Source organism: Symphalangus syndactylus, chromosome 2 (genome assembly GCF_028878055.3).
Source record: "Symphalangus syndactylus isolate Jambi chromosome 2, NHGRI_mSymSyn1-v2.1_pri, whole genome shotgun sequence".
Taxonomy (NCBI): Eukaryota; Metazoa; Chordata; class Mammalia; order Primates; family Hylobatidae; genus Symphalangus; species Symphalangus syndactylus.
Genome location: NC_072424.2, coordinates 53,918,751 through 53,945,919, shown reverse-complemented (window position 1 = coordinate 53,945,919; position 27,169 = coordinate 53,918,751). Strand labels below are relative to the sequence as shown.

Below are 27,169 nucleotides of genomic sequence, written 5' to 3'. Positions count from 1 at the left end.
ATATCATTAAAATTCATGCTACAGGCCTAAGGAAAAATTAGGTGGTTTTTTTCAAAGTTATATTAAAGAATGAAGATACCTTTTAATGAAAGTTAAACTGAACTAAGAATCCTACAATAACAAGATTTAAGGGGCATATAATTGTCTATACTGAACAGTATTGTATCGAAGGCATAGCTGATGACTACAAAGTAGAAGCGAACTGTTCATAAGGGAGTGATTTATATTGCATAATAGGTTATATTCCCAAATATATATTCTGAATTCAGACAAAACCTGATTCATTGAATGTATTAACAGGGTTCTCAAATGAAGTGGGAATACATAATTGAGACTAAGATACTAAAGCATTTTCTTTATTACTATAAAATGTTTAGTAAGCATCTTCAATATCCATTTAGCCATAGTTTTCCTCTTTGAAATATGAACCTTCCTCCTTTAGAATAATCTGTACTTTTTATTACAGAGTCTGGCCTTCCTCTCTACTTTTTACATAGTCATCTTTTGCTTTTTCCAGATTAATTCCCTGATTATTTGTCTTTTAATTTTCCCTAACTCCAAATACTTACCTTATTGCCCCAAAATAACATCTATTATATTTAAAAGTATTCTGAAAATCTAAAATATCTTTAAAATCACAGAATTTTAGAAATATGGAATATTTATTTTTAAATAATTCTTAACGGAGAAGCAAATAATTATTTTGTAATATAATTTAGACTACATAGATAAAATAATTATAATTGGTTGATATGCTCTTTTTAGCTATATAAATTTATATAGCTATAAATTTATTTTATACTATATATAATTATATAAATTATATAGCTATATATTTTATAAATTATAGCTATATATAAATTATAACTATATATTTATATATCTATAAATATATAACTATATGGTGAGAGACAGAAAGAGAGACAGAGAGGAAGACAGAGAGAGAGAGAGAGAACAACAACAGTACATTAACTTAGAAAGGGATAGTTTAATAATGAAAGGATGGTTTTAAAAGGAGTCAAAACCATCACTCATTTAGTGTTAGTGGAACTCAATTAGTGTTCACTGGTAAATTTTATATAGTTAAAAAGAGTATAACTATATAAAGTGAAATAGAACACTCAGTTTGATCATAGAGTGTCTGTGGGGTTGGAGAGTAAGCTATTGTTTGTTTCAGGATTTGTTTGTTTAATAATCCAAAGACCAAAATTATTTTCTGAACTTTAGTGTCCTTAATAGTCTATTGCTTCATATGAAACATCATGAAGACATGATGTTTTCAAATATAGAGTTGATGTATTAATTTTATTAATCATCATCCTTTAGTTTGTTTATAATTCCAACTATAAACTCATGAATTTCTACTACAACACCATTAAGATATACTTTTGCTTCTTTATGATCCAAAATTAGTCTATAAAATATAATTAATTGTGCTTGGTTCAGAGTGTGTTGTGGCATCAAATGAAGTAATTCGCTGGTATGAGGATTTAAATGCTTAGTAAATGGCGTCTTCTATTGCTGCTATTACCCCTTTTCTCTCTTCAAAAAATTATATTTGGTTAGGCACACATACTTCAGTTCTCTCTATTTTGAAAAAGGTATAGGACTTATGGGTTTTTTTGTTTTTGTGTGTGTGTGTGTTTTGTTTTATTTTAGTAAGATGAAGTAAGTATCTACAGATCCATAAACAAGCCAGGACCCGATATAATAATTAGCCCAGAGAGGAGTTGGTTGAAATGAAAGACTGAAAGTATGACTGAAGAGTAATTGTTAATGTAAAAGGTCAAGAGCTAACATAGAGGAAGAAGTTAGAGACCAGGTTGGGGAGACCCTGAAAAGGATCTCGTATTTTATACAAGTATAACAGGAAACTTGGGAGTAACATGATTCAATTTATACTTAAAACCTATGCTGGCTGCATTATGGAGAATTAATAGGAAAGGCACAACAATGGAAGCAGGGAACATAGTGAGCTGTTTCAATTTAGATAGGATCTGATGGACTAATGTGACAGTCAAGGTGGGCATGAGAAGACAACTTTAAGCTATGTTTTAGAAGTGAAACTGTAAGTACAATGATGAATTGGATTCAAGAAGTGAGGACATAGATGTGTCAAGGTTAACACTGATTTCTGGCTTGAGTAAAGTTGATAGACTGCTGTTTACAGAAATGGGAAAGATTACACAGGGAATGCATATTTTGATGAAGAGTGGGTGGAAATCCAGAGTTAAGCTTTGTATACATCACATTTGAGATGCCTGAAGAAATTCCATGAAAAAGTCCAAGTAGACAGTTTAGTATTAGGTCTGGAGTTAAGAAGAAAACGTCTTATACCTATTATGCCCATACTTAAGATACTATGTGAAGTATATCTTTCACTATATTGTAATCTCTTTAAATGCAAGGACTCTTTCTTTCTTAATTTTGGATCTTCCACAGCGTTTTATACAAGGCAGAGAATGGTTAAAGTGAAGAATAAAAAAGAGTTGGCATGAGTTGAATCTGTGTACAAGGAGTGAGTTAACTGCCTCCAACTTAATCCTAATGAAAGGTTATTGATTTTTACAGATGGTCAAAGTGAACAGCAATTAAATGACTTGCCAAAGTTCACAAAGTAAATGGAAAACTAGTCCTGGTTGACTCCAGGGCACAAATTGATCATATTAAACTCACTGCCTCTAATTAAGCCCTTGGTAAACCTCATCTATTAAAAAAAATATGGACAGTTATTGCACCAAACTCACTATATGCTAAGATCTTAGCACATAACAATATACAGAACAATGCCTATCCTTTTGGAATTTAAAGTCTAGTGTGGGAGGCAGAAAATGAGTAAGTCTATGTGAAAAAAAAAAAAACAGAATTACATAATAGTGAGAAATGGAGGCTTGGATATCTTTATATGGGGTAGTTAGGACAGACCAAGCTAAGGAAAAAATAATTCAGCGGAGACCCATGGATGAGTACAAGGAAAGAATGTTCTAGTTAGAAAGAAAAAGCCCTGTGGTAGAAAAGATCTGTGCATCTTAGTCATGGTCACCAAACAAGACAGCCATGCATAATGTGACTGCAGAGATGTACAGAGCCAAGCCATGCAGAGCTTTGTAGGTCAAGGCATAAAATTTGGATTTTTTTCTAGGAGCACTGGCCAGCCATTGAATTATTTCAAGTAAGAAAAAGTCATAATCTGCTTTATATTTAAAAATGATAACTCTGGTTTATGAGAGAAAGAATTAAGGGGCAGGAGTAGAATAAAGAAAGCCAATCAGACAGCTCTTGAATTAATTCGGTTGAGAGATTCTGGTGGCTTTGGCAGGTTATGGAATGGAGACAGAGGGAAATGCAGTGATTGAAGACATGTTCCAGAAATAACACCAAGAAGACATGTTGATGGGTGGGTTGTAGGGGGCGAAAAAATCAGAAGTAAAGAATGACCCCCAGATGTGTGGTTTGAATGTCTGAGTACATGGTGACACCTTCTAGTAAGATGGGAAAGACTGCAGAAGAAAGTGCTTTGGTAGTGGAAAATAAAGGATTCCAATTAGTAAGCGTTTGTTGAATTAAAGAATCTCAATATTGGCTTTGCTTATATGATTAAATACCATATTTCCTTGCATGATCATTTATTTATGAATTGTCTGTGGCTGCCTTCACATCATAATTGCAGAGTTAGGTAGTGGCAACAAAGGCCTGATAGCCCACAAAACTGGAAATATTTACGTTTTAGCTCATTGTAGAAAGAAGTTTGTCAACTCATGCTATAGAGCATGATTTAAGCCTAAAACTAATTTTAGAGTGTGGTTTTCATTTTTTGAATCCAATGGCTGTTTTTCGTTCTACATAATCCTTATAAAGCCTTTGACTCCTTATAAAACCATCCTCTCATTATTAAACTATCCCTTTCTAAGTTAATGTGCTGTTGTGGTTCTCTCTCTCTCTCTCTCTCTCTCTGCCTGTCTCTCTTCCTGTCTCTCACCATTTATTTTGGTGGTATCTTTCCCTATTTATTTCCCCTTATCCTCTAAAAGTGGGTCTTTCCTAAGTTCTTGCTCTATTGTGTCACTTTCTCAATATCTTCATAGCTTCCCACCTGACTTCTTTTAGGTGTCTGCACAAATGTCAGCTTACATGAGAAGCTTTTTCTATTTAGTATAGCTTCCCAAGCCTAATCCATTATTGTCTTTCGTTTATCATTACTGACCTTCTATCTCATTTTGTTTATTTGTTCCTTGTCTGTCTCTCCCCAAATACTATGCCAGTCCCACGAGGATGGAGACTTTTTCACAAGTGTATTTGTTCATTTGTTAAATTCTTAATTGCTAGGATAGCCCAAGGAATACTGTAGAGGTTCCATAGAGGTTTATTGGATAAATAAATGTATAGAATGAATTCTTCTGTCTACAATGATCGCTTTTCCTTTGTTAAGTTATAACACTTTCATTGCCACTGCTCTTCTGGGAATGAGTGATTTGCTATCTTGGGAAGCCCTTGTATTGTTGCCTTCTGTTCTTTTTTGCCTGCATTGGTGCCTAACTCCTCTTAGATTCCTGACTTATTTCTCTAATAAGGTTTGAACACCCTTGAGTATCAAATACGATATCATGAATACACAGACACACACACACACACACACACACACACAGTGAGTTAATAATGCTGTGTATACACAAGCTCTTTGTTTCGTACTTGGTTGATTATCATCTAACACTCTTTCCTCTGCAGGAATGCTGTTCTTAATCTTACTTGTTGAGGAAAGAGGGGGAATTTATTTCCTAAGGCATTTCTCATATTGATTTGTTTTTAATCTTCAGAGAAACATACAAACATGAATTCTACCACATTTTATTTTGTGTTCATGTTTGGATCGAAATCATGAATTACTTGGGTAAAGAAGATGAACATTTACAAGGATCTGTTTCTAAAAGACCATAAAACATACTCTTCTTGAAAACTAAAAGGAAGGTGCTATAATCACCTTACATTTCCCCATTATATTATGTGTAGCGTAAAAAGAATAAGCATTCAATAGGTAACAAAGTGACAAAACTAAGAAGTTTTAAATAATATTTCTCTTTAAAGAATAATTATCATCTTCAAAAATAGCCTGTTCAAGGTTCAGTAGTTCCTTCTTATGTAAGGTTTTGCTTTACCTGGTTTCAATTACCCACTATCAACTGTAATCTGAAAATATTAAATGAAAATATTCCAGAAATAAACAATTCATAAGTTTTAAGTTGTGTGCCGTTGAGTAGCATGATGAAATTTCATGCCATCTCACTCTGTCCTGCCCCAAATGTGAATCATCCCTTTGATTGGCATGTCCACACTGTCTATTCTATGCACCCATTAGTCACTTAGTAGCCAGCATGTTTATCAGATTGACTGTTAAGGTATAGCAGTAGTTGTGTAAAACCCTTATTTTACTTAATAATGGCTTCAAAGAGTAGTGATGCTGGCAATTGGACATGCCAAAGAGAAAGAACAAAGTACTTACTTTAAGGAAAAAGGTTAAAGTTTCCAAGGTAATAAGGAAAGAAAAAAAAAAAAACATATGTTTAGTTTGCTAAGATCTATGATAAGAATGAATCTTTTATCCTTGAAGTTGTGAAGAAGAAAAAAGAAATTGTATATATATAGTTTGGTACTATCCATGGTTTTGGAGATCCACTGAAGATCTTGGAACATATCCTCTGTGGATAAGGGGAGGGCTACTGTGTATCTAAGATGATGTAGGCAAGCTTTTTCTGTAAAGGGACAGATAGTAAGTATCTTAGGATTTATGGGCGACATAGTCTCCACTGCAATTACTCAACTCTGCCATTGTAGCATGAAAGCAGACAGGAATAACATTGTCAATCTAAGTAACAAAAAGAGAGAGGCTGTCTACAAGAGAAATATTTATTCATGAATGGGCATTGTAATGAGAATTAGCATGCCAAAGTAAACTATGTGCATATTCAGAATGGTAAAGGAAGATAAGGGTTTTTAAAGGAAAAATGAGGAAGATTACATAATTGTCTTTTTCTTTTTTTTTTGAGACAGAGTCTCGCTCTGTTGCCCAGGCTGGAGTGCAGTGGTGCAGTCTCGGCTCACTGCAAGCTCTGCCTTCCGGGTTCACACCATTCTCCTGCCTCAGCCTCCCGACTAGCTGGGACTACAGGCACGTGCCACCACACCCAGCTAATTTTTGTATTTTTAGTAGAGACGGGGTTTCACTGTGTTAGCCAGGATGGTCTCGATCTCCTGACCTCGTGATCTGCCCGCCTTGGCCTCCCAAAGTGCTGGGATTATAGGCATGAGCCACCGCACCCGGCCCTACATAATTGTTTTGAGATAATTATATTTATATATGAGGATCAATAATGAGAGTGGTGCCAGTCTGAGGTTAGACAGTTGCTGGGTAGCTATTGTTGCAGCAGCATATTTTTGTGTAAAGTCTTAGTGGCCTTTGTGTAAGGTTGTGGGTTTTGTAGGCTTTTGTGATTCTTATTATCAGGCATTTATGCATCAGAATCCTGTCTTCATCGCTTTGCCCCACTCTATTGTCAGGTTTTTGCCTTTCTTTCTCTTTCTTTCTTGCTTTCTCTCTCTCTCTCTCTCTCTTTCTTTGTTTCACACAGGTGACTCCATTTCGATTCAGACAACTTTCACAATATATAAGTGAATGGGTGTGGCTGCATGCCAATAAAACTTATAAGAGTTGGGTATATGGCTCTGGATTCACCCTGTATACCAACATTATTAAATGCTGAGAAAGTAGGAGTGGCCTGAGAGGAAGCTGGGGGAGTCCTCAATGGAGAGCACCGAAGTCTAGCAGAGAGCCCTTGAGCAAAAGGCAAAGATGTGCCCCACTGCCCAGGATGCCCAGGCTTTGAAATGACTAATGGACAAAAAAAAAAAAACACAAGAATTTGAAGTTGATGAGTCACAAATAATTTACAAGTTTATTTACCATTTCTATGCTAAAACGAATATGCAAAATAGCTAAGTATTTAAAGTTTCTATATACATATTACATTATTAAAAACTAACAAGTTGAAAAATGAACCTATAAAATGCTACATAGTTACTTTCTTGACTGGCCTTTTAGTTTGTGTACTTTTGAGCATCAAAGAATCTTTCTCTTTAAAAATTAATTATAAACTCCTAAGGTGAAGAATGTTTCCCATCTAAATCTCTGCGTGAGGACACTTCTGGAACTTGGACATCTTAACCTATGTAATGGTGATGGTGGAGATCGAGCTGTTAGAACTCTCTCGGGCACTGTGGTCCTTGGAGATGCCCTCCTAAGCTGCTTTGTTTCCAGGGAAGTGATGGCTACATGTTACTCTCCAGCAATCCTATTCTTTTTCTCTGTCCTGAACATTTCAATCCCAGCCCTGTGGGAAAGAAATAATAATAGATGAGGAGAGTAGGGTGCAGAGGACAAGTAGAAATGTCTGTATAGATAACTGAATGTTTCTTATAGACCACTGTTGCAAAATCCTAAAATACGATTTTTCATAGAAATGTTAGAACATAAGGATTGTGCTAGGCAAATTAAACTGAGCATATAGGTATTTCCCCTTTTGATAACCACCACTCTTTACTGGTATAGTTATGATCTCCTGACTGATAAGTGAGAATTTTATTTCTCAGATGAAATCATTATGTATGTCTTTTATACATAGTAGAAAATATTACAATGAGGCAAAATAAATTTGCTGTCAATTTAATACATAAAATCACATTGCACCACACAGTGCAAAATCACAGTGTGCCTCCTCATTTGTAAAATGAACATCTTGATAATAATGATAAGGATGTTGCTAATAAAGATAGCTCGTAGGAATTTTTTTTTTTTTAGAGTCTCACTCTGTGGCCCAGGCTGGAGTGCAGTGGTGCAATCACAGCAGCCTTGACCTCCAGGGCTTAAGGGATCCTCCCACCTCAGCCTCTCTAGTAGGCTGTGTGTGCTGTGTGTGCAATGCTATGCCTGACAAATATATATATATATATATATATATATATATATATATTTACATATGGGATGGGTCTCACTATGTTGCCCAGGCTGGACTTGAACTCCCGGGCTCAAGGGATCCTCCTGTCTTGGCCTCCCAATGTGTGAGGATTATAGATGTGAGCCACCATGCCTGGCCACGATGTTTTAAATGTTAACTAAGTGATATGATTTGGCTGTGTCCCTACCCAAATCTCATTTTGAATTGTAGTTCCCATAATCCCCACGTGGCGTGGGAGGGGCCAGATGGAGATAATTGTAGCATGGGGGTGGTTCGTCCCATCTTGTTCTTGTGATAATTAATTAGTTCTCATGAGATCTGATGATTTTATAAGGGACTTCCCCCTTCACTGAGCATTCATTTCTCTCTCTGTTGCCATGTGAAGAAGGACATGTTTGCTTCCCTTTCTGCCATGATTGTAAGTTTCCTGTAGCTTCCGTGGCCCTGTAGAACTGAGAGTCAATTAAACCTCTTTTCTTTATAAATTACCCAGTGTTGGGCAGTTCTTTATTGTAACACGAGAACAACCTAATACACTAAGATATCGTCTGTAAAGCATTTGGCCAAATGCTGTGCTAGGAACAGTGCCTAGCACACAGGAGGCATTTGGTAAATACTGTTGAATGAAGTAAGAAATGAATGAAATTACTGGAGTCATACAAGTGTTCAATAAATGTTAGCTATCCTTCCCTTCCCTCCCATATGCCTTTAGTATTTTACAAGGTACTTAGCATTGCTATGTAAATATATGTCATGTTTAAAAAAAAAATTGTTAATGCCAAAGGAGTAATACTACATGTAGATTCAGTTCAGTCCCTGTGTGCTTGCTATGGATACACTAACAAAACAAATAGATGCTTTTCTAACACACTGAGGCAATGCATCGTTCTCTCCTGACCCTATATTTTTCCTACAGAATTTCAAAACAGTACAGGTGACCATCTAGTGATATTGAGTGATGTTTTCCACAAGCAATTCCATTTTGATAACTGGGCAATTTTCTACTATTGATGAGTCAAGGTTCCATTTGTAAGTTTTTCCCTCTGAATCAACATGAAAAATGATGCAAACTTCAAATATATTGAAAACATCAGTATAAGGCAACAATAAAAAGAACGGTTTTTAAGACAGCCCTTAAAGTTATTTTGTATCCCCTTCAACATTTGTTTATGGTGATGAGGTGCCGTTGCATGAGTGTTTCCTTTAATCAACTGAGTGCTATGGAACTTAAGTTACTGCACTTAGCACTTAGGTTGATGCTTAAATGCAATGCTTTTGAAATGCTCTTTGCGGTTTATGGTCTTGGCTGCAGTGGAAATACTGAATTTGACGTTCTGGATGCAGTGATTCTCTCACTCTATTGAGGCAAGATAATTTTTTAACCTGGCTGACCTTGTGTACCCAAAGAAGGCAGCCCCTTCCCTCTGGCAGATTCTATAAGAAAAGAGAAGAGAAAAGAAGAGAAGAGAAGAGAAGAGAAGAGAAGAGAAGAGAAGAGAAGAGAAGAGAAGAGAAGAGAAGAGAAGAGGAGAAAGAAAAAGAAAAGAAGGAAAAAGAGAGAAAAGAGAGAAAGAAAAAGAAAGAAAGAAAGAAAGAAAGAAGAAAGAAAGAAAGAAAGAAAGAAAGAAAGAAAGAAAGAAAGAAAGAAAGAAAGAAAGAAAGAAAGGAAGGAAGGAAGGAAGGAAAAGGAAAGAAAAGAAAAGATGAAGGAAAAAGAAAAGAAGATTAAATAAAAAGGAACCCTTATGTAACTCCCAGGTGGTACATTTAAGTACTAAAGAGAAGCTCTGTCTATTTTTGGTGCAGTTCCTGCCTTTTGTTATATGAATATAATCAACATAAGTTTTGAATATATAATCTCATGCCTAGGGTCACTGAAGGACAACCAGAAAATAATGTATGCTACATAGTCAAATATGTTATAATGTTGTGGACACACTGTGGGGTAGTTCTCTTGGATTTGATAACTGGAAAACCTGCTCCAGTAATAATAGACAACAGTGACATGGAACCATTCAAGCACCAAACACTGTTCCAGGTGAACTATTCTCAGTTCTTGATAGTAACATTTTTACTCCTCCAACAGCTCAGTGAGGTAGATAGATAATATTGTTCTCATGTTACAGAAAAAGACATTGAGACACAGAGAGTTTAGGCAATTTGCTCAGTCACACAACTTATAAGATGAACATGAAATTTATCTTTCAAACTGAAACTTTTGAGACTGATAGAGGATGCTATAAATAAGTATACAAAGCAGCAGGAGTAAACCAGAACAGGTCTGTAAAATCTAGGATAAATTGTTACCCTAAAAAATCAGGGATTTGAATATTGGATCCAGATCATAAGTCTGTGTGAGCTACTCTAGTGACCACTGTTCTCATATTTTGGCCTTTGTCCATTTTGCTCATCCCTACAGCCTTCATCCCTCCACTTTTCCATTCTCGCTCCTAGACTTTTTCTTTCGCATGCCTTCCATTCTTGTCTGTAATGCAACTGATGCATCAAATTAACTACCTCCAATTTGTATGTGAACCACTCACAACAAGGATGAATAAGACAGAATCCTCATCCTCCAGGACCTCAATACAGCCAAAGGGCCAAAACTTCATTATTTCCCTCAGGGAAAAGGTTAGAATTATTATCGTGCTTTGATGTATCAAAGGAGTGCTCACTGGTTACCAAGAAAAACAGCTCATGTGCTTTTAAACCCACCTGCAAAAATTCCCTATGCTTTCTGATGAACAAAAATCTATACTGAACCTGAACCGTTTGAAAGTTTGGCCAATAAAAGACATGATGCTTTCAAAGGAATTTTATGCTGCCTATCCAAATTCAAAATGAAAGTATTAAAATTGCAAAATGGAAGTGCAGCTGGTTTTTCTCTAAGGTTTATCAGTGATGAGTCACCTATTTTTATTGCATGAGAAATCAAATCTAGTGTTGTAATGAAAACACGATACAGTGAATTTAGGATAATTCTTGGAGTACTCAAGATGTGCCTGTTTGTTCAGGGACAGAGTCCTTTGAGATTTATTTTAAGTACTTTAATATTCTGTAAGAAAGGCTTTTTTTTCAATGTTTGAGGAAAGCTGCCCCATCTTCTAAACACCCACAATGACTGATTTTAATTCAGGAATTGTTACAGAAGCAGGATATGTAGATTATGCACTTAATGCTTTTTATTTAGGTCCCTTTATCAGCATGAGGTACATATTTACTTACATGTAGTTTAAGGCGTTACATTTTTAAATCTTACCTCTTTTGTATTCACTTAACATATGAGCTTCCTACTTCCCTAAAGATGTTAACTGCATCAAAATTTTACCTGAGTGTTTTGACAATTAAACTCTGAAGAAGGAAAGGGATTGAAGGTTGGATTGATCTAGTGTCTTGTACAGGAAGTAGAAAAAGAAAGAAGTAAAAGTCATCTATAAATTACCTTTGCTACATGGAAATAGGTTTTCTCATCTATTACTAAGGGGTCATAAAGAACCACATTGCTATTTTAGACATGTCTGTCTAGCGTAGAGTTAAATATGTATAACTTTAAATTTCATATTTGTAAAAACGTATATTGATAATTTCACAGGTATAATTTGAATCTCATCAGTGTATGAAAGTATATCCTTTTCATGACGGATTTATTGAAAGATTCATACTACTTTAAGAACTATTTTGCTAAGAGAGTAGATTTTAAGTGTTCTCACTGCACAAAAAATGAAAAGTATGTGAGGTAGTGTTTATGCTATTAGCTCAAATTATCTATTCCACAATGTATATATATTTTAAAACAACATGCTTTACATGATAATTATATAATATTTTGATTTTCTAATTAAAAATGAAATAAAATACCTTAAGAAACAGAGACATATTTCAGGATCTTAGTTACCATCCGTGCAAACATCTCAAACCACTTAGAATGTGTACATACTTATAATAGTAAAAACCTCCATTACATTCCTACCATAATTAATAAATACGTGTTTATTTTTGTGCACTTCTCACACTGAAAACTATGCAATTTAAGGGACTTATTGCATAAATTCGTGATCCTAACTGATTTTTCCATTCCTTTAATCTAGACTATGTTCAAAAATACAGTCTAATTTATATAATAATAATTTAACAGCTAATATGCCTCTAATTGAAGAATGAGTGTATTTCATAAAGACCCATGCATGTACAACTGTATCAATTTATAGATTTATGAATATGGTATTAGACTAGCATTTATTATGAGTAAAGTGATGTATGGTTCATACAGAATATCATCCATTGGTTATGCCTTTCTGTTTGTTTTTTGTTTTCCATCTAATGTGTATAGAGACAGAGAGATTATTAGACCTCAGGGTCCAATAATGTATCTTTTATTCTCTTTTATAATATAAACTAGTTGTATGACAGAAAACCTTTACTCCTTTTCAGCAGTTTTTGGATCAAAGAAGTGAAATAAATTTCTTCTAAACCCCAAGACATCAAAAGTTAGAGTTAAGGCATATAACAGTAGATACACTTAATTCTACACGTTGAATAATGCTTAGAGGACTCAAGAAAGAATGTCCTACTAACTTGCTGACCTGCTCATCTATATACAGAAGGGATTTGGACCCTGTAGGAAAGATGAACTAGCTTATTTATGGACAGCAAAAAGTATATTGTTTTAGAATTTAAAGAAACTATATTAGAGCTGGTATCCCGAAACAGCATTTAACATCCATTATTTATTTATGTGTTACCCAGTACCTTCTTTCCTTTAACATTACTTACAAAGTACTTTTTAAAGCTTAGTATGTCATATTAGAGGATAAATGAAATTCCATCCTATGCTGATAATGGATTGACTAATCACCTGAAAGAACTTTAATAAAGTGCGATTTCACTAATGTGATATACGAATACATGACGAATTTAATTTTAAGCTAAGTGGTGCAGTAATATATTTATACAACTAAGATTGTTAAATTCTTAGTTTTTGTCCTCCTGACTTGAATTACAAATTCTTTTAAGTGAAATTCACTTATGAGGAGTGTATTTATTTATTTATTTATGTATTTATTTTGAGACAGAGCCTTGCTCTGTCGCCCAGGCTGGAGTGCAGTGGCCCCATCTCGGCTCACTGCAAACTCCGCCTCCCGGGTTCATGCCATTCTCCTGCCTCAGCCTACCGAGTAGCTGGGACTACAGGCGCCCACCACCACGCCCGGCTAAATTTTTTGTATTTTTAGTAGAGACGGGGTTTCACCATGTTAGCCAGGATGGTCTCGATCTCCTGACCTCATGATCCACCCGCCTCGGCCTCCCAAAGTGCTGGGATTACAGGCGTGAGTCACCGCGCCCAGACAATGAATTTTTACTTTAGCTTTTCAATTGCAATAGCTTTTACAATTGTCTGCATCATGTTTCCGTATAAATTCTCCAAGGGACACTTGAAAATATGATATAGAACAAGTGTGGACCTATCCAAAAGTTTTACAAATTACACTTCATAATTGAAAATGCTTATAATCTAGAAGTGCTGGAGTATTTATCATCATCGTTTTATTACACATTATAAATTTATATGTCATATAAACTTGTATATAACTATTGAATGTAATAAAATATATTAAAGTATTACTAAACTTATTCATACATTTTCTGATATGTATTATAATATTTATTGGTATTAAGTACACAATTCTGTTTAGATATATATTTATACACACACATTTTTACTTCCAATTTTAGAGAGAAGTTTTAAGAATTATTATTAATCTATTTGATCACCATTTCTACATATTATTTTGGTTTTGCAATTCTGACATCATTGGTACCTTTATTATATAGATTCTGACAGTTCTATCTCCCAAAGTAATATGGCCTTGTTCTCCATTTCTTCAGGGTACCCTATCTAATCCATGAAAAGTTTGTTCCAAAGACAATGTTCAAATGAAAATGCAGAAAGTTTCTTCTTAAGACAAAATTCAGATTTAAATGCAAATTTCAATCCGTTAGTCAAGTCTGTTAATCAAAATGTTTTTACAAAATATAGTATGAGTTTCTAACAATTAAAATGGAGACCAACCATGAACAATCAATACAGCAGTGCCTGTTAATACTCTCAGAATACCCACTCCATTATTGACCACATTGTGTGATTCCCACTGAAAGCAACAAAAACTAAGACTGATAAGTAAAATTCAGCAACCTGAATGAGAAATTTTGTCTAGTAAGAAGACATACGTTATTTCGTTGCTCTGATAAATATAATTTTGACTTGAAATTTTATTTTGAATATACTGCAAGATTTGCCTTGATCAATATTGATTACACTAAAATGTAAAGCAAGTTTAATTGAAATTATTATTTCTTTTTTAATAGTGGCTAGTATTCAGAAGCTTCCTGCAGCCTCTGTTCTAACAGACATCAACTTTCCAATGAAAGGACGGAAGGGAATGGTTGACTGGGCAAGAAACTCAGAAGACAGGGTAGTAATTCCAAAAAGCATTTTCACTCCGGTGTCATCAAAAGGTAAGTATCTGAAATAATATGAGCTTGAACAAGACATTTTTGATAAGGTCATTTAATTAGAAATTAGGTATACATCTTCTTACATTAAACAGTTTAGAAATAGTCTGTAATCATTATTTTAAACTAATTTTCTAAATATGGACAACTTATTCTCGGTTTAAAAGTCTCTGAAAATTTACTGAAGAAAACAGTCTATTACAGTGTGAAGAATATACAAGTGCAAATTATCGACCTGAGCTTGACATGGTCAAGTTTCAATATTCATGGTTTTATACCCGTATAGAGCATGTGGACTACTATTTTACCTTTAGGTATTGAAATGTGTTGTATTTTCCATGCAATGTCATTTTTATTTCTGCCTCATTAAAATTTCCTTTGGTTTGAAGATATTATTTTGGCATACAAAAACAAATTTAATACCTGGGTGATAAAATAATCAGTACAACAAGCCCCCACGACACAAGTTTACCTGTGTAACAAACCGGCACATGTACTCCTGAACTTAAAGTATAAAAGAAAACAAATTTGAGAAAAAATTAAGTTTTTAGAACATTTTTAATAGCCTTTAAAATTAATGGCTCTTTTCAAAAGTGACACCGTAGTCACTTTTGCAGATTTCGACCTTAAGAGGTAAAAATCCAAAAGAGAATTGGCTCTCTTTTCTTATATCATTGGGAAATTAAACTCTTAAATGGCGACTAAGGCAGCTTCTTGTCTCAACGTGGTAAAGGAAGTTTCCTTCATGATGCAAAACTATAGAAAACACATCTTCGAGAGCTACCATTAATGTTCATGGTTAGGAATGCATTTCTTTTTACTAGGCTTTATCTTTGCATAAGGAAGTACTGGAATTATCTTGTAATTAGCAGATTAAAGTTTTATAAGACATAGTATTTTCTTGCTGTTTGCTAATACTTCAAATTTTATTCTTTCTAGAATTAGATGAATCATCTGTATTTGTTCTTGGAGCAGTCCTATACAAAAACTTAGATCTAATTTTGCCCACTTTGAGGTAAGCTACAAAGTAATAAACTGTTGTAATTTTGTAAATTATTCCAAAATGTGATTACAGCTCATTCTATAAAAATAGTCAAATAAGCTTGGTAATACAAAGGGATTTTTCTTAAATGAAATAGAAAATACAGATTTAATGAACAGGCTATTAGCAATTATGCATTTCAAAACAACTAGAAAAGATAATTTTGGTGTCTGATTGTAACCCTGCAAAGTCTTTTGTAACTAATAAGGCCTTGCCTTGATACTGAAAAAAAAAGAAAAGAAAAATCGCAAGTGCCTATAATAGAATGGGTCATTGTAAAATTAATCTGTCTTCTCCCCTTAGTTGTACTTAATGATACCGTTCATCAACATGACATGAAATTAAAGGAGTGTCATGGTGACTGGGAAAACATGGTATTGTTTATTTGCACAAGATCTTAGTTTGCTTTGAAATAAATTTTCAATTACAGCTACTTTTTTTAAAAAATGCTGCTGTTTATTTAGAGGACTATTTCTGGAAGAAATCTATTAATTTCTCTCCTCCCAGATATTAAAAGCAATTACAAATAGTAATTCTACCAAAACTAACTTAATTGCTTTACTGTCTTATCTACTATACCAAATCTCGCAGAAAACACATTCATATCTACTTGGATTGTGATGTTATCACTCATAGTGACCTGTTTCTCCACATCACCTCATTTTGGAAGATAGAGATAAAGTTGTTTTAGTTAAATATGATCACAGTTGGACTTCTTTGTTATACCCTCATAAATAAAGCTTTACATTTTTGGAGAGGAAAGAATATAAATGGTGTGTGCAATTATACTGCAGACAAAACAAATAATCTAATAAATAAAAACAATTAGAGTTCAGTGCAGATGAAAAAAAAATCACCCAAGGAAGCAGCAGTAATTAGGCTTGAATCTTTAGAGAAAATCTTTCTACGTGAAGCACGTTATTAATATAGGTAGAGAATCATCCAGAGCCCCTGTCGTTGCCATGCAGGGTCTCCTTCAACCATAGAGACAGCCATGGGAAGTTGAAATTTATTTACCTCTCTTCTCCTCTGAATAGAATTTAGAATTCCTCAATTTGGATCTATTTGTGTTTGTGTTTTGCTAAGAAAAAAAGTTTGAAAACAAAAAAGTCTACTCTCAACTTTTCCAGTGGTTTTATTAAAATTCATTGGTATTTACAGTTACAGATAAAATTTAGTCATAGTTACACTGCCTATATCTTTGTGTTTGATGTTGAGGAGAGATATGCTAAAGTCAAAAATGTCCAGATAATCAAAGTTAGGCACTTATTTCAACAGGCAATTCATTTATATAAAGCTTGTATTTTAAGAACTCTAGACTAGACACTAACTTAAAATCAGGTGACTTGTGTTTTCATTTCAATTAAACATGTCGAGAACTTTATAAACTTGTCCAGTCTCTCAGTAATTGTGTGCCTTCAGTTCAACTTTAAAATAGAAACGTATTTATGTGCTACATTCTCCCTATTTGCTCTTGAGATACATAGTGAATATAAATGAAATATTCAACATAAATTTTTTAGATTAGTTTCCCTCCTAGATGCCCAGCAAGGTTGCATTATGATTAATCTTGTTCCATATAATCTCATAGCACTCACTCACCTACACAAATGAAGTCAGGTTATTCCAAGTTTTATAAGTGTATGCAGTCAATATAATTGGAAATTTCCTCAGGAAATTTCCCAAGGGATCCCAGCCTTTTTTGTAAAATGAAAAAGAAGCATTTAATTAATGTTTCAACTTTAAAACAATTTCATGACAGAGGCAGTTTGTCTCTTACAGCTTATGGATAGATTAATGGATACATTATGGATGATTTAATGGATATAGTAGAGACTAGTCTTATGGACTGGCTCCCCTGATGCCACTTGTAACACAAAGGGATTCAGATAGACCACTGGGCAACTCACTGACTTTTTTTAATAAGTAAAATGTGGTAATCGAACTTAAAATTTTTTTCACCTTCAGAAATTATATTTTCATTGCAGAAAGTTTCTACATATTCTTTAGATTGAAGTCCTTAATAACCTCTGTATAAGAATTACAAATTTGTTTACCTATACATTCTTTGTATCCATAAAGTAATTTAGTAAATGTCTATAGGACAACTAAATAGTGCTTAGATCACTGACCAGATATAAGGACAATAGAATACTCAGGATGAAATATTTGTTAAGTACTCTTAGAAAGGTGAAGTACTAGTGTTTACTTCTCATTTTGTTTTATCTCTTATAGTAACATAATGTGACCACTAAGTACCCTCGAGCTTGTTTTTCTCCTTTTCAAAACATTCTTCCAGAAAGTCTAATGAGTAACTGCACTAATTATAGGTCTGCTAAATGAAAATATACTTTTTAATGAACAAGGGTGATTTTTTTTTCTACAGTCACTCAGCAAATATTTACTGAGCAGCGTCCCTGCTAACAGTACTGTATTAATTCTTTTAAAACTTCCCCTGCTATTGCAACTCTCAGATCAGTTCTTAATAAAAGGTCAAGGATTTTTTTCTGTGATAATTATTATTATTATTATTATTTTTGAGACGGAGTCTCACTCTGTCGCCCAGGCTGGAGTGCAGTGGCTCAATCTCGGCTCACTGCAAGCTCCGCCTCCCGGGTTCACACCATTCTCCTGCCTCAACCTCCCTAGTAGCTGGGACTTCAGGTGCCCGCCACCACGCCGGGCTAATTTTTTGTATTTTTAGTAGGAATGGTGTTTCACCATGTTAGCCAGGATGGCTTTGATCTTCTGACCTCGTGATCTGCCCGCCTTGGCCTCCCAAAGTGCTGGGATTGCAGGCGTGAGCCACCGCATAATAATTAATTTTTCTATCTGATAAAATATCTTATATAAGACATCTTTAAAAATAAGGCACACAGACGTTTAATGTTTGTACTATGAAAATATTTTAGGAACAGAGGATTAAAATATGTGTATTTTGTAATTTTACTGTATAAGTTTGTGTGAATTGAACTCAATAGGAAAGATCTTATTCAGCATAAAAAGTACAAATTCATTCTATGTGTTCAGTTATTATTTACAAATTTTTATAAAATATATTCCTTGTTGAGGATTTTACTAATTATCTGTTGAAATATGTGAAGCCACGTTTGTTATACACAGAAATAATAAGAGTAGGTTTGCTGTTAGGTTTCCAGAAATGGTATATTTTGGTATAATAATTTTCATAATTTTTCTCATAGAGACTATGAAGGAGGACTTGCTGTAATGTTTGAATAAATATAGTTTAGAAATTGTCCTTCATACAAAGACAAAAATAATTTTGTATGTTGACTCTTTTATTGAGATATTTCTCTTCTTCTCTTAGCCCTAATATACATTCAACTGTCCTTCGAGCTGCAATTTTTATTTTACTATTCAATTGTCCTCCCTTTTAAAGTTAAGTAGATTCAGATTGTTACTTCAACTTAAGGAAATATGCTTCAGATGAAGTCCAAACTAAATATGTGCTATTCTCAGCCTCTCAACTTCCTTCTTCGGAATAATTTCTTATAGACAGAAAGTATGGATGGGCCAGGCATGGTGGCTCACGCCTGTAATCCCAGCACTTTGGGAGGCCGAGGCGGCTGGATGACTTGAAGTCATGCATTCAAGACCAGCCTGACCAACATAGTGAAACCCCTTCTTTACTAAAAATACAAAAATTAACCGTGCATGGTGGTGCGTGCCTGTAGTCCCAGATACTTGGGAGGCTCAGGTGGTAGAATCACTCGAACCTCAGAGGTGGAGATTGCAGTGAGCAGAGATCCCACCATTGCCCTCCAGCCTGGGTGACACAGCAAGACTCCATAAAAAAAAAAAATGTATGGAACCATAGATATTAATGCTGTAAGGTCTTTTAGGGTTTAGTGTGAGCTAGAACTCTTATTTTATAGATAAGAGAACTGAGATCCTTATCGCTTAGGTGACCTGAGTAAGATTATATGTCCATTAGGTAACTGAGTTATAATACAACTTGTCTTGTTTGCTAAAACCAGGACTTTTCTACTATATTTCATTCCCTCTATTCTGTTACTATTTATTATTTTAAGCAATGCAAACCATAGACTCCTATGATAGCGCATGAGTATATCTGTATCCATTGCAGAAAATCTTGTAAGAGCCAGAGTGGGTGGCTATGTGTGGGCAGTTTCAGGGAGCACTGGGGCTGGCCTGGTGGCCCCAGCCCAGGCTGTCAATACCAAAGCTTGAGTTTGTCACACCTCCCATTCCCCCATGACCACTTATGTGCATGTCCAGCCCAGTTCAGAGGGTCCTTTGAGAGAGTGAGATATTGACATACAGACCCCACTCACATTAAGGAATTAGAAAACATCCATCTCTTGGCAAGCTCATAAACTGTTCTGAGAATTTTAACTCACTTTTATAGCATTTTTGGAGACCAATTTGGCAATACCAAGAGACTTAAAAGTGCTTTGTCATTGATATAGCAATTCTACTTCTAAGAATTTATTTTAAGGAAATAATCTCTAAGGAAATAGAAAAGTATATCCAAGTATATCTTCAAACCAAGAAATCAATAAATGGTTATAGGCAATCATTTATCTGACTCATTTAATAAGTTCAGCTTCCAATTTTGTGGGAAAGCCATGAAAGTTCTGAGTATGTGAGCAGTATGTCGTTATCCTGTTAAGACATGAAAAATGTAGTCCCGTAAAAAAGGCATCTTATGTAATGATTAACATTAAAGACATTATAAAAGAACTAATAAAAGTATATGTAAATTCCACTATAGTGGAATAAAGAAAAATACAGATGAATGAAAACTAAAGTGTCTTCATAAACCAGAAGTTATTACAAAATTATTTTTAAAGAAAAGAACAAATTTCAATAATGCAAAAATCACATGAATTTCTTATCAAGTACACTAACCTAATTAAGATAAATGAGGCTGAAATTTTTATATATTCAGGAAATGGAACTCATTTGAATTCCTAAGCTATAAAAATTAAAAATGAATAGAAAAATAATATTGGATATAATAGAAAATTGAAGACATAATCACTTTTCTCCAATGCACGCTGAAAGCAATCAACCTGAAGCAGTCAGCTCTCTCCAGAGCTCATGCCCTTAGGTTTAGGACCTAAACTTTGAATCTTCCTTTTTAATTCTCACTTTGCAATGGAATATTCTAGTTTTGTGACGTTCTGTAGCTTTTTAGAATGTCCTCTCATGAAAACATTAGAAATTTAAATTATCTGTGGAAATAACAAATTGGCATAGCTTATAGTATAAAATATTGTGGTATTACTTAGTGCATTATTTTTTAAAATCTGGATTTAGTATGGTCAGATATTTTAAAAGTGAATGTAAATCTCTGATCACTTGGCATTTTTAAAATTCTAGATTCTACATATCTTAGCAACCTACAGTGAATTCTAACTCCTTTCAAGCTTTAAGTAAACCCAATCCTACTTTGTAGCAGCTGTCAGCTGATTTTAGTTTTAAAAACAAAGATATTTAGCTTTAAAATTTTGATAAAGTACCCAAATTCCCATACTGTATGAAATCATCTATTTTATTTTGGTCTTATTTAAATTGGTGTATTCATTTAAAACATTTATGAAAGTTTCATTTTTGAAGCTACATGAACTATAAATCTAAAAATGAAAAAGGACTATAGTAAATTTACTAACTTCCATTAAACCCATAACATCTTTTTTTTTGTATCTTATCTGGCAATACTGTATGTGTGCTATTAGTTCTGCCATCTCCTCCATTGGTGCTTTTTCTATAACTGCATTACATTTTATATTGTGTTAAAAAAACATAAAATTTACCATAATAACTATTTTTAGTGTACAGTACAATGTTAACTATATGACTCGTGTAACAGATCTCTAGAAACTTTTCATCTTGCAAAATTAAGACTATACACATTAAAGCACAACTCCCCTTTTCCCACTCCCTCTGACCCTTAGCAACTACCATTCTATTTTCTGATTCTGAGTTTGACTGCTTTAAATACCTCATGTAAGTGGAATCATCCAGTATTCATCTTTCTGTGATTGATTTATTTCAATTAGCATAATATCCTTTGGGTTCACCTGTCTTGTAGCATATGATAAGATTTTTTTTTCTTTTTATACAGCTGAAGAATATTTCATTGTTTATGTATATACCACATTTTCTTCATCCATTCTTCCATTGATGGACAATCAGCTTGCTTCCACCTCTTGGCAATTGTCAATTATACATGATGAACATGGGTGTTCAAATATCTCTTTGAGATTTTTCTTTCAATTCTTTTGGACATATACTCAGAAGAGAGATCATTGGATTATTTTTTATTTGTTTTTTTCAGAAACTGCCTACCATATTCCAAAGCAGCTGCACCATTTCACATTCCCACCAACATTGCATCAGGGTTCCAATTTTCTCACATCCTTGTCAACATTTGTTATGTTATTTTTTTGTTTTTTGTTTTTTTGTTTTGCTTTGTTTTGTTTTGTTTTGTTTTTGACACAGAGTCTCATTCCGTTGCACAGGCTGGAGTGCAGTGGTGCGGATCTCAGCTCACTGCAACCTCTGCCTCTCCGGTTCAAGCAGTTCTCCTACCTCAGCCTCCTAAGTAGCTGAGATTACAGATGTGTGCTACCACGCCTGGCTAATTTTTATATTTTTAATAGAGATGAGATTTCCCCATGTTGACCAGGCTGGTCTCAAACTCCTGGCCTCATGAGATTGCCACCCTCAGCCTCTCAAAGTGCTGAGATTACAGACATGAGCCACCCCGCCTGGCCTGTCTGTTGTTTTTTAACAATGGTTATCCTAGTGGGTGTGAGGTGATAACCCATTGTAGTTTTGATTTGCATTTCTCTTATGATTAGTGATGTAGAGCATATTTTTATGTCCTTGTTGTCCATTTGCGTACCTTCTTTGGAAAAAATGTCTATTCAAGTCTTTTCCCCATTTTTTAATCGGATAATTGGTTTGGGTTTTTGTTGTCAAGTTTAGGAGTTATTTATATATTCTGGATGTTAACCTCTTATCAGATACATAGTTTGCAAATATTTTCTCCCTTTCCATAGGTGGCCTTTTCATTCTACTCATTGTTTTCTTTCCTGCACAAAAGTTACTTTGTTTCGTTTTTTAATTTGATGAAGTCCTATTTGCTTATTTTAGCTTTTCTTCCCTGTACTTTTGGTGTCATCTCCAAGTTCAATGATTTGAATGTGTTTCTCTATGTTTTCTTTTAAAAGTTTCATAGTTTCTAGTCTTATGTTTACGTCTTAATCCATTTTTGAGTTTTTTATATGGTGTAGGCACATGGTTATCCAGTTTTTCCAACACTGTTTGTTGAAGAGATTATCCTTTTCCCATTGTGTAGCCTTAGCACCCTTGTCGAGGATCATTTGACCATATACATGAGGATTTATTTCTGGGTACTCTATTCTTTTCTGTTGGTCTATGTGTCTGTCTTGACACCAGTACCATACTTTAAAAATAATCATTACTGTAGCTTTGTAATATAGCTTGAAAATAGAGAATATTTTTCTTTCTTAAGACTGCTCCAGCTGTCAAGAATTCTTTGAGATTTTATGTGAATTTTATATTTTTTTCCATTTCTGCAAAAATACCATTTAGATAGATTGCCTTGGGTAATATGGACATTTTAACCATATTAAGTCATCTAATTCATGGACACAGGATTTCCTTCCATTTATCTGTCTCTTCCTTCATTTTTTTTCAGAAATGTTTTATAGTTTTCAATGTATAACTCTTTTTCCTCTTTAAGTTTACTCATATTTTATTTATTTTGATGCTTTTTAGATGGGATTCTTTTATTAATTTCCTTTTAGATTGTTCATTGATAATGTATGGAAACACAATTGATTTTTTTGTGTTAATTTTCTTGCATTCTGCGACTTCACTGAATTTGTTCATTAATTATAGCAAGATTTTTAATGTGTGTCTGTGTGTAATCTTTAGAGTTTACTACATATAAAGTCATGTCATCTATGAACAGAGGTAATTTTACCTCTTCCTTTCCTATTTGGATGCCTTTTATTTCTTTTTCTTACCTAATTGCTGTTTGTAGGACTTCTAGTACTATGTTGACTAAAACTGGCAAGAGAGGGCATTTTTGTCTTATTTCTGATCTTAGGGGAAAAACTTTCAGGTTTTTTTTTTTGTTTTGTCTTATTTTGTTTTGTTTGTTTTACCATAAAGTGTGATATTAGATGTGGGTTTTGCATATAAGACCTTTGCTATGTTGAGATAATTTCTTCATATTCCTGGTTCATTAAGCGATTTTATCATGAAAGGGCACTGAATTTTGTCACATGCTTTTTAAAAATCAATTGAGACAGTCATGTGGTTTTTGATCTTCATTCTGTAAACGTGATGTATTACACCGATTGATTCTCATTTCTGGAAACATCTTTGCATTTCAGAAATAAATCTCTTGGTCATGGTATATAAACTTTTTAACATGCTGCTGAATTTGGCTTGCTAGCATTTTGTTGAGGATTTTTGCATCAATATTTATTAAGGATATTTGTCTGTAGTTTTCTTTTTTTTATATATAGTATCTGTCTGATTTCAGTATCCAGGTAATACTGGACTCCTATAATGGGTTTAAAAGTGCTCTCTGCTTTAATTTTTTGGAAGACTTTGAGAATGAGTTGTGTTTATTCTTCTTTAAACGTATTGTGGAATTCTCTAGTGAAGACTTCTGGTCCCCTAGGCTTTTGTTGAGAGGTTTTTGATTATTGATTCAATCGCTTTACTAGTTATGGGCCTATTCAGAAATAAAATTTCTGCATGATTCAGTCTTGTTATGTTATATTTTTCTTAGAATTTGTCTATTTATTTTAGGTTATCTTGTATGTCGGCATATAATGAATTGTTCATAGCTGTCTCTTATGATACTATTTACTTCAGTGCCATCAGTTGTGACGTCTCCTCCTTTTTTTCTGTTTTTTTGTTGTTTGAGTCTTCTCTCTTTCTTTTTACTTACTCTTTTTAAAAAGGGTTTGTCAATTTTGTATATTTTTTCTCCAAAAATCAACTCTTAGTTTTATTGATTTTTACATGGGTTTGCTATTTTCTATTCTGTATATTTCAGCTCTCATCTTTATTATTATCTTTCTTCACTAACTTTGGGTTTAGTTTATGCCTCTTTTTCAAGTTCTCTGAAGTATAAAGTCAGGTTTTGATTTGAGATCTTTCTTCTTTTTTAATGTAGGTGTTTACTGCTATAAACTTCCTTCTTAGTACCTTTTTGCTGCCTCACATATGTTATGTGGTATGTTGTATTTTCATTTTCACTTGTCTCATGATATTTTCTAATACTTCTTGTGATTTCTTCTTTGATCCACCGGTTGTTCAAGAGTATGCCGTTTGCTTTCTACATATTTCTCAATTTTTCAGTGTTTCTCTTAGTATTGAGTTCTAGTTTTATTCCATTGTAGTCGTAAAAGATACTTGATAAGATTTCACTCTTCTTCAATTTGTTAAGGTTTGTTTTGTGGCTTAACATGTGATCTATCCTGGAAAGTTTTTTGTCGCCTTTGAGAAGAATGTATATTCTGCTGTTGTTGTAGGAGTGTTCTGCATGTGCCTTTTAGGTCCAATTCATCTATAATGTTATTCATGTCATCTGTTTTCTTATTAATTTTCTGTCTAGGTAATCTATCTAGTTAATCTGTCTAGTTATTAAAAATGGGATATTAAAATATCCCATTATATTGTTACTATTTATTTATTTCCTCAATTATTTCAATGTTTGCTTCACATGTTTGGGTGCTATGACATTAGGTGCACATATATTTATAATTGTTATACCTCCCAAGAGAATCAACCTTTTAATCATTACATTGTGTCTTTTTTTGTCTCTTGAGACAGTTTTTGACTTAAAGTCTATTTTGTTTGATATAAGTGTATTCAACATCATTCTCTTTTGGTTATCTTTTACATGGGACGTTTTATCCATACTTTTACTTTCAGTCTATGGATGCCCTTATATACAAAGTGAGTCTGTTGTAGACAACTGAATTGTATTTTTAATCATTTTTTATACTCTCTTTAAGATATGGTTCATGTGCCTTAAACTTCTTAAGACTGCAAAAAATGTGAAGATTAAGTTGGGTTACCTTTGAATGATTAACTCTATATATTTTGAAATGTTTTATATATCAACTACCATAAATCTCAAGGACAGAAAATAATTTTATTATTTGAGTCATGAAATCCATTTGGCTGCCAGAACTGCTCTTCTACCAGTGAATGCAAATGTGCAGCCAGCCAGGGAGCATTAGCAGATCACAAAGCCTGACATGGCATATCAGAAGCCAGCTATTCACTCGTGCAAATTAGAATAAATTGATGGAATAAATTAAAGACAATTCTGTACACTATACACTTTTTAAAAAGGAAGGCATTGCATAATGTAAATTTGCTTTTTTTCCCCCTTTATTAGTCATTTAATACCATGATATTGGCATTACATTTTAAATCAACTTGTTAAAATTTTGATATTTTTGTTTAGTATTTACTTATTAAACAAAACACTCAAACATGTTTTAAGTATTAAAATGTTCCAAAGAATAATACAAGTGAGGACATATAAGTGATAGATAAAAATCTTGCTCTCATTAAGCTTATTATCATATGTAAAAAGACACACGTAGAATTGATGGATGCTTTGGTAGAGGTAGGTGCACGTTACTGTATTGGAGCACAAGGTGTCAGGGATTCACATGAATGGTATTAGCACACTGATATGCATGAATAAATTGACACATATCTCTTCTCAAATATATTCTAAATATATTAAAACATGCACACATTCTCTCTCTCTCTCTCTCTCTGTCTCTCTCTCTCTCTCTCTCTCTCCCTCTGTCTCTCCTTCTGTCTCAGCAAAAGCCATAGGGTTGATTCTGTCCTCTAGGAAACTTCTCCACTAGGCCAGTTGAGCAGCTGATGAACCTAACACAGTGTAATATACCCTGCAGAAGGCAACTTGTTGTAGCTACTTTGCTCCTTACAGACCAGACATTCAGGGCCAAAGTCTCCACATTCCTAAACACACAGGGAGCTTCATAAATATCTTAACAAAATTGCAATCTTCTTTATAGAATACCCACATCTGTGTTTTCCAGTAATGTATCCACTCATGGAACTTAAACATAATAGAGATACCTTTCTAATATAATAATTATCTAATAATAATTAAAATTAGCAGTCATTGGGTTTTATTAAAAGCTGGTAACTAGGATTATAAACAGAACCAGAATAAAGAGACAAATGGAATTTGAGTGAAGCATCAATATTTTTGTTTTGCAAAACCAAACCAGAACTTAAACATATTCAGGCTAATCCAAAAAAGGAACTTACATCTGTTTGTTCAGGACTGATTGTTCTCTGGGAGAAATGTTCATAATTTCTCTGGTAATGACAGGTGGATATTTCCCCTAACTCTAAGCTGTATACACCATTCTCTGGGAGGCCTGTCAGCTGTGCTAATATGATCAACCACCCAGGATCACCTCTCAACTTTGTCAATTTCTCTATTCTCACTTGGTTCCCTGATCAATTTTACTCACAGAAAAACATGGAAGAATAATTTGGCAAAGGAAGCTTG

The 27,169-nt window shown here is 33.9% G+C and overlaps 1 protein-coding gene across 4 annotated transcripts in view; it reads left to right on the top strand.

The window, feature by feature from the left end:
- The window catches only part of ADGRB3 (adhesion G protein-coupled receptor B3), a 758,270-nt gene that overhangs the window by 388,761 nt on the left and 342,340 nt on the right, over positions 1-27,169 (top strand). For all 4 annotated transcript variants that reach the window (XM_063618730.1, XM_055257305.2, XM_063618736.1 and 1 more), the window contains 2 exons: positions 14,373-14,522; positions 15,459-15,534. In XM_063618730.1, the coding sequence (XP_063474800.1) occupies positions 14,373-14,522; positions 15,459-15,534 (226 nt within the window). The remainder of the gene's footprint in view (positions 1-14,372; positions 14,523-15,458; positions 15,535-27,169) is intronic.